The sequence below is a fragment of the Phyllostomus hastatus genome, unplaced genomic scaffold (assembly GCF_019186645.2).
Source record: "Phyllostomus hastatus isolate PE091 unplaced genomic scaffold, TTU_PhHast_1.1 phas_contig_159, whole genome shotgun sequence".
Lineage (NCBI taxonomy): Eukaryota > Metazoa > Chordata > Mammalia > Chiroptera > Phyllostomidae > Phyllostomus > Phyllostomus hastatus.
Window position 1 is genome coordinate 41,691,865 of NW_025333640.1, and position 15,023 is coordinate 41,706,887.

General features: G+C 52.6%; 1 protein-coding gene across 1 annotated transcript in view; it reads right to left on the reverse strand.

The window, feature by feature from the left end:
* The window catches only part of ALPK1 (alpha kinase 1), a 56,408-nt gene that overhangs the window by 17,363 nt on the left and 24,022 nt on the right, over nt 1–15,023 (reverse strand). Inside the window, 4 exon segments of the mRNA XM_045831825.1 lie at nt 657–733; nt 1,324–1,410; nt 2,806–2,865; nt 4,834–5,032. Coding sequence (XP_045687781.1) covers nt 657–733; nt 1,324–1,410; nt 2,806–2,865; nt 4,834–5,032 — 423 coding nt within the window.

A 15,023-nucleotide genomic window follows, 5' to 3' on the forward strand; every position in this document is an offset into this window, starting at 1 on the left:
CAAGCCCTTATTATATGAAATGTTAAAGGGACTTATCTAAGAAAAAGAAGATAAAAAATATGAACAGTAAAATGACAACAAACTCACAGTTATTAACAACTGAGTCTAAACAAAACCAAAAACAAACTAAGCAAGCAACTAGAACAGGAACAGAATCACAGGAATGGAGACCACATGGAAGGATATCAGCGCGGGGAAGGGGGGGTGGCAGGGGAGAGGGAAGAAAAGGTACGGAGATTAAGTAGCATAAATGGTAGGTAGAAAATAGACAGGGGGAGGTTAAGAATGGTATGGGAAATGTAGAAGCCAAAGAACTTACATGTATGACCCATGGACATGAACTAAAGGGGGAGAATGCAGGTGAGAGGGGGTGTGCAGGGCAGAGGGGAATAAAGGGGGGAATGGGACAACTGCACTAGCATAATTAATAAAATATATTTTTTAAGAAAGAAAGAAATACTAACTATAGGCCAGAGTCCAGGGTGAGTGAGAACAGAGCAGCACAGGAGCAGGTGGCCCAGGCCCAGTCCTGTGCCCACGTGGAGCCAGCAGAACAGGACCAACGCAACCTGTAGGCAGTGAGGTGAATTGTGCCACAGGAGATAACCACCCAGGACAAACGTGTGCAGAAGAGAAGAGAAAGGTTCACAACCAACCTTCTTATCCGGCTGAGGAAGCGTCAGGTACCCTGCGATCGAGGCCCACGTTAACTCTGCTGCTTCGGACCACATCCCTGGAAAAAGGGGGGCATGGGGGTAACTGCTAGAGTCTGCTCTCATGACAGAAAATGCCTCGAAAACTACAGAAAGGAGATTCATTAGTGCCTGCCAGAAAATTCCAGGCTGGGTCCAGTTGACGGCAGACAATAATCTGCTTTCCGGTGTGTTTAACGTGGGTGACAGGGAGAGAGTAAGAATCACTGAGCATCACACATGTCATGCATGTCAGTGTAAAAAAAGTCACCTCCAGTATTTATGAGAATAACAATTACCTGCCTCTGTTAAGTTTTCAAACACTTTAGTGCCTGCATTTTAAAGTGTAATTGCAGTTCTGTAAACTCTGCTTGAAAACTCATAAGTACCTTCGAGAATTGAATGGGGATGGTGTCACTACGTCAGGGGACCAAGGGTCAGACACCAGAAATGTGAGAACCCCATGTTAATGTTCACAAGGAACAACTGTAAGTTTCAGAACTCAACAGAAAATGTCTGTTTCATGAGCATTCATCACACTCCTAGGGCCCTAAATGTCCTCCTCTCTCACATGAGGACACAGAGGGAGGCGGCTGGACGTTGCAGGTGCGGGCGGGCAAGCGGGGCACACCTAGCTTCTGCAGGATCTGCCCTCGGATCTGCATGCAGACGGACTGCACCAGGACCCGGTCACTTTTGTTTCTGTATCGCCAGCTGCCTGTGATAAATGAAGGAAAGAGAAATGCATTGTTGGTCTTGAATTTATGCAGGAATATTGTGGTGAAATAAAACCATTTCACAGAAGTCTTTGTGAGCACACATGGTGGACATTCGAGCAGCAGCCTCCTCTCGAACATAGCACGAGGTTCCAGCTCCTCCTCATTAAGGTCCAGGGACTAACTCCTCCCTCTGTCACTCTGGCCCCTTCGTGTCTCTTTTCACAGAGGCCATGTTCTTTGCTGGGACCACTTCCCCTTGGCTCCAGAGCAGACCACTCCTGCTTGCTCGGGTCTCAGTCTGCGATGTGGCCTCCCGGGCTATCCCGGTCAGCGTGGCCCCAGCATCCTTGAGTGTGTGGGCTGTTCATCCCATCTACCCAGACCACACACAGGAGAGTAGGAACAGGTCCAGCACCCACATTGTGAGCCTTTTTGAAGAGAGCAGGGCAGGCACCACGCTGCTCCACTTGACTTGGGCTAGGAAAGTGGTGAGTGGCTTGGTGTTTATTGTGACAAGGGCGGGGCTAAGATTCACTGGTGAGTGAATGTCAGCCAGTACAGACTTGGGCAAGATGGGGAGGGCAGGCAGGACAGGACCACCAGGGTGCAGCCCCGCTGGCTCTCCCTCCTTGTTATTCTCTGTCACGGCACCCTCTGTGTTTTTGCTCTAGCTTTTTGTTCCAGTGCGTGCATGCCTGTGCATGTATTTACACACATGTGCCTCTGTGTGTGTGCGAGGTGTAGAAGGTGAGAAGTTTGCACACTGCATGTTAGTGATGGTGGCCACAATGAGGGGCATGTGGTCAGTATTTGTATTCCAACCTGCTTCCAGGCTTTAAGGCACCGGAAATGTCTGCAGGTTTTAAGGTGCTGGGGACCTTATACCGAAGCACATTGAACTTAAACGCTACTGGAAATTGTATTCAGCTTATTGGGAAATTTCTTGACCAGAAATTCAGAAAAGATATTGGGAGGCTTAAGTGATTTGTCACCCAACCATTACCACTTGCTTCCATCCATGTGTGATTGAATATTGAAATGTTTTTATTAGAGTTCTTAGGTAGCAAAGTTTATTTTCCCAGCCATTCAAATGCTCTGTCCCCTCAAATTTTTCCAAGGCCCATGGAGTTACCTGCTTCAGTGGTTATTGTCCATTAGGGAACCCTCTCTACAATGAGGCTGGGAGATACACAAGAGGCCTTGGTCATTGCATTTTGTTTGTTTTTAATTAGAGAGACTGGCGGCTAGGGAAGGGTGCAACTTGGACAAAGCCCTTCCTTTATTGGTGGCAGGTGGAGTGGGAACGGCTAACACTCAGTGATATGGGATCCCTACCCTAGACCCCTAGAGACCCCTAGGGTGAAGATCGCTCTGAGGGTGTGAACACACTTTACCTGTTGCTCCATCATTGCTGATCAGACTGCTGAGGATATACTCTGCTTTTAGAAGTTTTCCTGAAAAGAAGCAGCCAAATACCACGCAGTCAGCTCTGAGCACAGCTTTACACACCACCCATGGGGCACGCTCTTAAGATCAATGCCACACTAGAGCAGGGCCGCTCTTGGAAACGTTCTGTTCCGAAATCTAAAACCTGTAACTTCATAGTCTACAAAAGGGAGAAGACAGACGAAGTCCCAGGAAGTGGTAGGTGGGAAGTCTGAAGTGGCAATCCAAAGCATCCATAGGAAGGGGCCAGTCACGTGCAGAGACTGTGGCTTGAGAGGGAAAGCAAACGTCTCAGCACAGGAGCGTGGCCCACAGGCAGGGCTCTCCCACCACTAAGAGGGGCTTAACCCACGCACAGCTGTCTCTCTGTGAGCAGGAAATGTAGTTGTTTGTTGTCTAATCCAGCCCTCCTCCCTGGTGCCTGCAGGCCCCTTGTGGCTTGTCCCCTGGGACTTCTCAGGCCTCATCACCAGGGACCCTCAGTCCACCCGCCTTGGTCACAGCGGCCTCCTTGCTGTCCCTGGGACCTGCAGGCCAGTTCGTGCTCCAGGTCTTTGCACCATTTCAGTCTGGCCACGTGGTGCAGGGTCTGCTCGCCCCGGCCCCCCAGTTTCCCCGTCACACCACAGCCACACCACGCACAGCAAAGGTGCCACGTTGGCTCTGTCATTGCCACCAGCTGCCATCAGAAGGAATGTTAGTGGTCAGCGTTCCCTCAGGCCCAAACAGTATAAAATGTCCCAGACCAGGGCCATTTAGAGGAAGGAATTTCTCCTGAGGTCAACTCCACCCCTGCGGTAGGGTGTGGGCACACTTCAGGACCAGCTGCAAGGACAGGAAAGCGCCTGGGCTCCGTGGGCTACGGTGCGGCAGGACCCGGAGGCCTACTCACATGTGGAAGCTAACGAGCACCCGCACCGATGAGCGGCGGAGAGACAGACTCCAGATCCGGAGCAGGCTGACCACTATGGGGGCGAGGGGGGGACACCCAACGAGAAAAAAGGGGAACCACGGACACGGACAACAGTGCGGCGACTGCAGGGGGGAGGGGCGAAGGTGGGAGAAGGTATGGGGGACAGATTGTGATGGAAAAAATGCAAAAAACAAATGAAAAAAATTAAAAAGAGAGCAAATGGGCTCGGGTCTGAAATGGGCTCGGGTCTGAAAAGCCCATTTCCGCCCCGTCCGGACACCTCGGTTCTCTCTGGAGTCCGCAGTCGCCCCGTGAGCGCAGTCGGCCCAATCCCTCGTCGGAGGAAACGAAGGAACGACGTTTAACCTCCCACAGACCCGAGTCATCGGCTCCGCAGCAACGGCGGACACCGTTCGTGAAAACGAGCCAGTCCTGCTCCTGCGAGCGGAGGCTTCCGACGAGGGCCTTCCTCCTCTCGCTCTGGGAAAGGAGACCGGGGGGCCGCGCGTCCGCCGCCTCAAGGCTCAGGAGGGCGGAGTCTGCGGATGGGGACTCCGTGGGCCGCCGCAGGCCCCGCCCCCTCCTCGCCCCGCCCCGCCCCCCACCGGGCGCCCGGGGTTCGCGCGCAGCCTCGCAGCCCCGTCTGCCGCCGCGCGCGCTCGCGGTGACGGGAGGAAGGAGCGTGTTTCCAGCCAGATCAGGTGCAGCGCGGGCGCCGCGAGTGACGGAAGCCGGCGGATTACCTCAGTGTCTGTCAAGAGCCCGCCAAAAGGAGACGGGACAGCCAAGAGAAAGCGGAACTCTAATCTGCTTTTTAAAGGCTCTTGGGCAGAAGCACAGCATTCAGAGTCCCTGTTTGAAAGCAGCGGGACGGATTTGTCAGAAGACAAAGGCTCCAATTAGTACTTTTCACACCCTTTCACCGTGTTCTCCGCGGCCCCGGCTCTGAGGCCCTTTATGCCAGCCCTTTGTGCTGGGGATGAAGGCCCCGGCGGGCGGCGGTTGGCAGGGCCGGGAGCCGCGGGCGGGGGCGCCCCGGGCAGGAGGGGCAGGGTGCGCCTACCTGCGTTGACCGACACTCGGGCCTGGCGGATGACCAGCTGCGGGGCCATTGGCGCGGCGGGCCACAGCTTGTGCAGCCCCTTGGCCACCTGCAGGACTTGGCGGGACGCGTCGAGCCCGTACAGGAGCCGGTCGCTCACGAACAGGATGGCCGCCGCAGTGGCGTAGTCCCGGGCGAGGATGGAGGCCTTCAAGGACACCTGGAGGTCGTGAAGGGACACAATGAGCAGGCGAGACAAGGCGCCCAGTCAGCAGAGAAGACAGCGGTCCTGGGACCAAGCCTAGTCTGCCGGGTGTTGTCTACCTGACAGGGACAGCAGCGAAGCCTAGAGCAGGAGAGGAAACTGTATTAGTGACTGAGTCTGAGGAAGAAAGTAAGGACAAGTCCAGTTCAGCGTGGGATAAGCAATAGTCCTTTCCTTCTATTTCCTCCTCCATTCCTAAGATCGTACAGGTGATAAGTGCACACTCAAGGTCTGTCCAGAAAAAGTCCAGCCGTTGTTAATATAATGAGAACAGTTTGCGCGACATGGATGTGACCTGGCAGCCGGGGAGAGTGGACTGGAACGCACATGTGTGAACAATGACGACTTCACTGTACCAGTCAGTGGGGGTGGTAGACACCACTGAGTGGGTGTGTGTACTGTGTGGTCTTCACATTCAAAATGACTGAGTGAGTAGAGCAACAAATCCACATCAGGTTTTGAGTTAAGCTCAAACATTCATCCACGGGAACTATTGGAATGACTCAGAAGGCCGCAGCTATGGGCAATTGGTGATTGGCAGCTTCATCACAACAATATGCCTGCTTGTGCATCATGTCTCCTGCAGAGTTTTTTGGTGAAACATCAAATCACTGAGGTGATTCATCCACCTATAGCCCAGATTTGGTGCCCTGTGACTTCTGGATTTTCCCCAAACTAAATTCACCTTTGAAAGGAAGAGATTTCAGACCATTGATGACATTCAGGAAAATATGATGGGGTAGCTGATGGCAACTGGGAGAACTGTGTGAGGTCCCAAGTTGCTTACTTTGAAGGGGACTGAGTCGTCATTGTCCTGTGTGCAATGTTTCTTGTATCTTCTTCAATAAATGTCTCTATTTTTCATATTACATGGCTGCACACCTTCTCAACAGACCTTGTATTTTCATATGACACAAGGTAAACATGACAAGTGCCCCTTTGTTTCCCGACTCATTTCCTGTCTCTGCTCTGTGACCCTGGGAAAGTGGCTGCCTAACCCAATTGACACGTTTGGGAGTGGGACCTGGGCTGTTCTTTTTCTTGGGAATAAGCAGACTGAAGGAAATGGATTCCTCTCTGCTCTTGTGCATCCTGTCTTACTGGAAAGCCACCCTGTGTGAGCTGTCCTGCTTGGCCTAGTAATTCCTGTGCCTGACTGGGAAAGTCCACGTAATTCTGGGGTTCACGTGAGCAGACCCCCTGTGCTCTAATGCAGAGTTATATCTTCCAATTTAGCCTTTACCAGAACTAGAAGTAATATTTAATCTTGTGTCTGCCTAAGTCTTTTGTTAAAAAACCCCTCTTTCTGCCTCCAGGATCCAGGAGGTGAAGGGAGGTGGTATTTACTAGACCCACCCAAGGACCCATCATTCCCAGGCCTGATAGACCACAACCTCCTGAGGCAAACTGCTGTGCCCAAGGCCCTGCCTCTGATATAGTCACGTATTTTGCTACTTGACCTTCACCCCACCTCCCCACCCCACCACCAGCTCAAAGCTAAGCTAAGAACAACCACCTGTACCTGGCTCCATGGCTTTCTGAACTGGCTTCAAAAAATGAACTTATTAATCTGAACTAAGAAACACAGAAAGAATTTCCCAGAGACAGGATGGAAAGAAACAGGAAGTAGGGTTTAGTTGGGACCCTTCTATGGGTATCACCAGAGTGAAGACCCAAGAATGATGACTGAACGCCAACCCACCATACCACTAGTGCACTTCCCTGGGCAACAAGCCTCTTTTCGGTCCCACATGTGTCTTTGTAGTAATATAGCTTCATAGTAAAAGATGTCCCATTTTATGAGTTTCCTTGAGTGAGCCTCTGTACCTTCCCACTAAAAAAAACACAAAATTGAAATGCTCAAAACTTCTATTGGGGTGTGTCAAATAACTCACCAATCTGAAGAACACAAGTTTTTTTTTAATTTGTTCTCACCCAAAGACATGCTTATTGATTTTAGAGAGGGGGAAAGGAAGGGAGAAAGAGAGGGCAAAAACATTGATGTGTGGTTGCCTCTTGCACGTGCCCTGACTGGGGACCAAACCCACAACTATGCACGTGCCCTGACCACAAATCAAACTGGCAACCCTTCAGTTTGCAGAGTGAAGCCCAGCTGACTGAGCCACAAGGGCCGGGGCTGAAGAACATGAGTTTTAAAGAAGAACAATTCATTCATTTCACATTCATAGAATGTAAATTCAAAGATGGAAAAGAAATGGGTGTTTTATGTCTGCCTGCTTTGTTTCCCAAAGTCGGTCTCTGGGGGAGGTCTCTCTGTGCTGGGTGCATAGAAACCCCATCTCTGGTCTGCAGCCTCGGCCACTTTCTGCAGAACTGGTGGCTTCTACCACTGCCAGGTTCTCTATTATCTCATTTAATTTCATTGTAACTGAAAAATCCAAGTAAGATAGGGAACCTGAGGCTGAGAGGTTATGTGACTTTCTGAAGTTACAAAGTTGAAAGGGTTAGGGTAAGGAAGGAACTCAGTTCTCTACCTTTTGCCTTCTTTTTTAAATTGTGGCCATAACACAGAACATAAAATGTACCATATTCACCATTTTTACGCGTACATTTCAGTAGTGTTAAGTATATTCATCTTATTTGAATCAGACCTCCAGAACTGCTTTATCCAGCAAATATGAACTCTAAACCCATTAAAGATCCCCCTTTTCCTTCTCCAGCCCCTGGAAACCACCATTTTACTTTCTGTTTTTATGAATTTGACTACTCTGGGCACCTCATATAAAGGAAATTGTAAATTATTTGCCTTTTTGGTGGCTGGCTTATTTCACTGAGCATAATGCCCTCCAGGTTCATCCGTGTTGTAGCAGGGATAGGATTTCCTTCCTTATGAGGCTGAATATTACTCCACTGTATGTGAGGGCCACGTTTTGTGGATCCATTCATCCACTGACAGACATTTGGGCCGCTCGAAGCTCCTGGTTATTGTGATGAATGCGGCAAATATCTCTTCGAGATCCTACTTTCAATTCTTTTGGACAAATGTCCCGGGGTGGGGTTGCTGGATTGTGTAGCAGAGGGAGTGCTATACTGTTTTCCATAGAAGCGGCACCATTTTGTGACCCCCCCAACAGGGCACAGAGCCCCGGTTTCGATGTGCTGTGCTGTGCTCTGTCAGGCCTGGAGGAGATGTGGGTTGGATGCTCAGCACGGCGCCTGGCACACCGTGGGCGCTGAATAAATGACAGGGAAAACCAGGGAAGAATTAGGGGAGAAAGTCGATCCACGCATTCCCACGGTTGTGTATGACAAAACCGCGACGCACAAAAACGGTCTCCTAAGTTACAGTCAGTGGGATTTTCAACAGAGTAAAAAGTAAATAATAGTCACACACCAAACACCCCTAAGGCAGAAAATAGCTAAACCTCTCATTTTAAAGAATATCTTTCTTCTCTTCACCCCCTCTGAGGCGTGTGGTTACTGAGGTGACACGGATGGAGGCTCCCTGTCCTGTGCACGTGCGGGTGGCTCTGGGCCATAGGGGACCCGCCCGCCCGCACCTGTGAACAGGCTGCAAAGCCCACTCTGCCCCTCGTGAACACGCCGAGTCTCTAGCGTGGCCTCATCTATTCCCCCTCCTGTTCGTAATGGATCGGCACACAAAAGCCTGAGAGAGGGTGACCTGCCAGACAAAGGCCCTTTGAGCTCCTTGGAAAGTAGACTTGGAGGAGATGGAAGGGGTCCAAGTGGCCCTATTATTTCCACTTGCACTAATTAGACATTTTTCTGTCAGCCATTGAGCACTGCTGAGAGGCCAAACTCGCTGAATTCATTTCTAAAGTGTTTACAGAAGTTTGCATCTGTTTGTGTCTCTTCAGGAGGAAAATAAGCACTTCAATAGCATTGTGGGAACCCGAAGGAAGCCGGGCTGGAGGGCCTGGTACCGCAGCTGCATAACTTAGCTCCCTCCAGGCTGCAGGCCCTTCGAGGATGCACCAGGAGGTGGGGGCAGGCGGTGGGGGGGCATGTCCTGCCTGGCTGCTGGCTTCTCTCCCCTTGTGACCCGTGCCTGCTGCGCGGGACACCAGACTGCGGGTTTCGTTCTCGGGGCTGGCAGCACTCTGAGAAATTAACACCCACTTTCATTTGCTGCCAAGGGCAGGCAGTAAATTCCTCAGCAGCAAAGCAGAGTCACCAGCATCCTGGGAAAGTCCCCCAGGAAGCTGGGAGCCATGACAGAGGCCTGAGCACGTGGTGGCGGGACGTGGAGGAGTGGTCCCCACAGTCCCCACAGGCACTGGGCCTGGTCCTGCACAGTCAGATCAACTCGAAAGAGTGCTCTGCTCCCAAAAGGCAGAAAAAGAATACAACACAGGCCCCGCAGGGCAGCCTGGGAAAGGCGTGCTGTGTGCAGGGACTCTACCGGTTCTTTCTGTTTGCCTGTAGGCCCACAGGGACCGACACCGCTTGAGGACCCGGGAGTACGATCCTCTTGGATGTGACACGGTGGTGGAATCCAGTGTTGGCCCCGCATCGGGTAACCTGAGGTAAAAGCGGACAGGAATGCCGTCCCTTCATCCTTCCTTGGCACTGACCTGGGGGAGCCCGTCTGCAGGGCCACCACGTCGGGTTTTTCCTGTTGCGTGATCACATTTAGTCCACACACATGGCTGTGGGTGCGGGACCGTGCTGCGTGTGCAGTGACAGGCCACACGCCAGTCCCCTCACATGTGTCTTTGGGAGCGGAAATTCGGGTTAATTGAGTTTAAGGCACAAAGGTAACTTCAGGGCAGGGAGGCTGAGTCAGGTGCTAAAGGAATTAAACTCCACAAAAAGATTTCAATACATGGATGATTGAAAAAATGCTAACGAGCCTTTCTCAGGGCTTTTGCCGAACCGCAGCAAGGGAAAGTGTGCCGTTTTCATGGCTGCTTGCATTAGCACCAGCCCCTCCCAGCGCCCAGCAGCAGCGGATCCGAGATGGGTTCAAAGCGCGATGTGCTCACAGCAATGACAATGGCAGCTGATCTCATGGGGGGCGGGGTGAGGGGACTCAGCACAGAGGCCATCTGGCACTGCGGTTGCCAGGAGCAGAGTTAAGGGAAACTTCGGCTGCAGAGCCCATTGGGAGGCCCCAGGCAGGCGGGGAGAGGCGCTGCAGAGGTGAGAGAATGCGGGAGAGGTGATGGGCGCCCACATAGCTGTGCACATGGTGAGCACGCCCACCTGCTGCAGGGCTGGGGTCCTGCGCTCGGGGTCTGCCTGCTTCCTGACCTGTGAGGAGGAGAAGGGGAAACCCAGAATGCTAACGCTTCTCCAGTCCTTCCTTCGCTTTCCCAACACAGCACAAAGACTCAAGCACTTTCGGAAGGTGGTTATAATCTTTTCTATCTCAATGCCTCCTGTTCTCCCCAAATCTACTGTAAACAATGCCTGTCTGTTTAAAGAAAAAGAAAGCAATGCCAAAATAGACAACCACCTCCACATCCTGGGGCCAGGTACCTGTGAGCCTGACCTCTGTCCTGGAGGTCGATAAGGCCCTTGTGGCTCCAGCATCCACCCTGACTCACTCAGTGCCCTGGGCCCTCCCACCACAGCCCCCTCACCCACTTCCCATCTGCGCCCATGGCAGTGGGCCCTGAGTACTCACCTCAGCAGCATGACAGAATCAGCGCGAGCACTGGATGCTCTGAGCTGTGTCTGCAAGTCCCCCAGGTCCCTCCCCCCAACAAACCTGTTACCCCTGGGGCAGCTGCACTGGGCCGTCTGTCAGTCCCTCCGGCCCTCACTCGCCTCTCACCTCTCTAAATTCCACATACATTGGTGCAATGACTGATAAAAGGCATTCTTCACTCCTGTGCCGCTGTTTCTGTCACGTGCGTCTGGTCGTCCCAGCCATGGTTTCTGTGGGAGGAGGGTGGTGGCCTCACACTGGAACTACTAGGGGCCTTGAAAGATCCAGACGGCGCTGGGACCCATCAGGGCAGAATCTCTGCAAGTGCAGCCGGTGGCTCAGGGCACACCGACTGCAGAACACTCGAGCTAGCCTGGCCTTCCCCCCTGCCAGCCCTCCTCCCTCCGCCCTTCCCAGGCAGGTGAGTTATCTGATCTGGCACACCTGCTGGGCTTACCTCCTCCTTCACACCTTCCTCCCTGTTGTGCAGTGAGGGGGGCCCTGCCAGGGACCACAGGAGTCTCAGTGAAGAATTCTCCCACCCACGGCCTGGATACCTAATGCTTTACTCTCTACCCATTTAGAATAGTTCTGCAATTGTCTTCTAGTGGGTTCTGAACACAGGAGAGGAAGATGGATGTTATTTATTCTCACTTAAAATTCCCAAATTGTACCTGATTCTCTGCCTAACTCGAGCACTATCCAAGCGAGTGTGGCTGGAGGAAAACCCACAGCCATGATGCAAGAGTTTGTGCCCCGGACCTGACATGGGCCCCCAGCAGGCCTCCCAGCCACGGCGCTGACCCCTGCACTCTGCAAGCTGCCACGGCCCTTCCACCTCCTCCCACTTCTTACTTCACCACGAAGCAGTCCACGAGAAGGCTCCTCCCTGTCCTCGTGCCCGCGCCCGCGCCCGCCAGCCCTCTGGCGCTGCCTGCACCGCATCTCCTCCGCCACAGGCTCAGGCCGCCCAGCCTCCGCTCTCAGCTCCTCCCTGTCTTCCTCCGGGACACCCACCTTCTCCTCCGCCCCGTTCATTCCCCCGACCCCGCGGGATCCTTCTCACCAGCCAACAAACATACCCTGAGAGCTTCCACGCCAACACGTCCTCCCCTAGCTGTGCGTCTGTCTGTCTGTCTGTCTGTCTGTCTGGATGCTGTAACGAGAACAGCACAGGCCGGGGGTTTGTGAGCAAAGGAAGCGTGTCCCTCAGGTCAGCAGGCTGGAAGCCCATGGCCAAGGCGACGCAGATCTACTGTCTGGTGAGGGCCAGCCTCTGGGCCCACAGACGGCACCTTCTCACCGAGGCTCCCGGGGACCTTGGATGTACAGGCACTGACCCCAAGCAGGAGGGCTCATCACCCCCGAAAGCCTCCACCTCCAAAACCGTCACCCTGAGGTGAGATCCCAAGGCACGAACCCAGAGGACATAGATGTCCAGGGCACGGCAGCCTCTCTGCAGCTCCTGTCCTGGTTCTCCATCTCTTTGCGGCGGTCTCCAAGGCGTGTCCGACGTCACTGTCTCCTCTGCCTCACCTCCAGCTCTGTCTTCACACTGTGGCTCCCACCCCCAGCTCCCACGAACCCACCACCCCACCCTGTGAGGAGCCCACAAACTCCCAGTCCAATGACTGCTTGTTGACCCTCCTCTTATTCAAACTCCTAGAAGCATCTGCTGGTGACAGTCGTCCCTCTGGTAATCGTGTGACTTCTGGCATTTCCCACTGTCCTGGGGATTCTGAAAGTGCACCACAGCCATCCATCCTTGCACACCCTGACAGCGACACCCAGACAGAGGCCTGGGTGCTCCCTCTGACCTTGGCTCAGCCTGTCTCGCCTTGTAACTGCACCTGCATTAGCCGCCGGCCAAGCGTGGCCCATCTCTCCACCCCGGTGGCGGGGACGTGGGCTGGGGCTTCTGCTTCTCTCGTGTTTGTGCCAGAGCTTGAAGTGAAGTATCTGCTGCCCACGCCAACAGTAACGCTTTGCGGAACAAAGGAATGAATGTGCGGTTTGCATTCTCTTTGCTCTTTGCAAAGAGAATGATGAAAGAGAGCTGAGCTGGCAAAACCCCAGAGCACAGAGCTGAAGGTGAAAACTTCCTTTGAGAAAATTAGTTGCTGAAAGAGTCATAGTCCAAACGACACTGAGCTCTGCGGCCCCGTCCTCCTGTGATTGACAGGAAAACCGGTCCTGCAGTGAGCGGTTCTCAGCGCGCTTTCAGAGCGTGAGTCAACCGAGAGCTTATCCGCGGAGGGACCTCCGTCGCTCCCCCGAGAGCCTCCCCTGCCCTACCCAGCCAGCACACCTGAGTCGCCTTTCAGCTTCCTCATGAATCCACACTTCACTTACCATTTCCTAAAGTCACACTAGAGGTTTTTAAAACATTTCTCTGCCATCTTGTAACACTCAACCCTTATATGTGTTCCCATGTATTTATTTTTTAGCTCTTGACCCTTTCATAGTTTAAGTTGTTCAACAATTAAAATACCAACAACTTAAAGCACCAAGTTTAAGAAAAAATTGTTCTGGAAGCTGAATTGACCAAACGTGACTTATCCACAGATTTTTTTCACCCGAGATAGCATAAGAGATCAGCTTGGCACTTATGTTCTTGGTCTCCCGTGAAAGGCTGTGAGGCGGCAGAGACACGCCCCAAACGTCTGTGGCGTGAAGGCTGTCGATGACCCACGATCACAGTTGCAAAGCCAAAAAAAAAAAAAGGAAAACAGACCCTCCTTCTGAGCCCGCTGCCTCTCCTCAGATGGCACTCCAGCCAGTGAGTCATAGACACGGCCCTCTGGCCCCCGGGCAGGAACACTGCTGCCGATTCCCAGGGGGGAGGGAACCAGGTATCAGTCGCACCATCCTCCCTGCCTGGCACCTCAGGCCCAACCGCCAAGGCGGGCACGCCCTGTATCCGCCTTCGAGAGCTGTGTTTTCATATCCCCTACTCATCGTGCAGATACTGTTCTTCTCAGAAGAGTGAACGTCCTTGAAACAAAGGTGGCACCCACGCCGAGGCCGGCCGGGCCCCTGGGCCCTCACAGCCAGGCAGGCTCCGGGCTGGAGCAGCGCCCGCCTGCCACAGAAGCTAAATGCCTTCAGTACTTTCGAAAAATCCATCAAAGGTTTCCCCAAATGATATTTATAAGAGCCTCACTGTTCTCTTTCAGAAACTGAAACGCCTTCCCCAGCACTTGAAAAAATTGCTCGTGCTTTTCATCTCTCCCTCTCAGAGTGTAAACATTGTTTTGAGTGAAAAGAGCTGAAGGAGAGCTTACTTTCCCTTGAAATTTTATTTTTAAATAAGAGAAGGAGAAAATCCTTTTTCTTACTGATACTAATAATACAGGTCAAAGTGTCAGGCAATATACAATTAAGCAGAAAACAAAAAGCTCCCCCTCTTTCCCAGCGCACAATGGCCTGGGATATAAATCAGCGATGGAGATGAAATCACACTTCAAAGCTGCGGGGCATTTCTATGGCTGAGGAGACCGTCGGAGGACGGTAACCCTGGGCGGCAGGGCGTCCCTGAATGGTCGGAAACTAGTGAGAGCCGGAGTGAGGTCCCCACAGCCTGTGACCCGGGATGTGCTTTGTCCCCCAAGGGCAGCTGCAGTTATCAACAGATGTTTCTGCAATAAATAACTGGTATCATCCCGGAAAGGACCCACCTACCTGGGGAGAGGACACAATGCCAGAAACCCTGCCCGGCTTTTCCAGCCTCATTAGTCTCCCATCTCCCAGGTTTCTGGGGTGTCCGCAGGTGTTTTCGGGGAGAGAGGGCCTGACTCTCTTGAGTTAGCCAGCTCTGTGTGGCCGCGAGGGAGGGCAGCTCCGACATGAATGGCCTGTGGTCACTCACCGGAGCAGGGCAGGGAGGGTGGGACGGGGACAGGGCAGCGGGGAGGGCAGGATGCATGGCACAAAACACACACACATCTGTCTCGATTAAGTTCAGCCTAAGAGCGTAACATGTGAAGGGCCCACACGTCAGCCACTCAGGCACTAAGCTGTCAACCACTCGCCCCGAATCTTACACATTCCATTCAATCTTCTGTCTGTGAAACTAACTCAAACCCACCATGTTTACACTCTATGTATAATGATAATTTTAAAAAGGAGGGAAAGCATTTTATGGGAAGGATTCATGTAAGGAAAAAAAGGTAGAAACCTTAGATGTATGGGGAAAAACCGTAAGAAGAGATAACTTAACAGATGGACTCGGCAGCCTTCAAGGATTTCTTTGTGAGAACAGAATGTTCCCTTAACTGATCATTAAAGGTTGGCCCATCAGCCTCAGGAAAG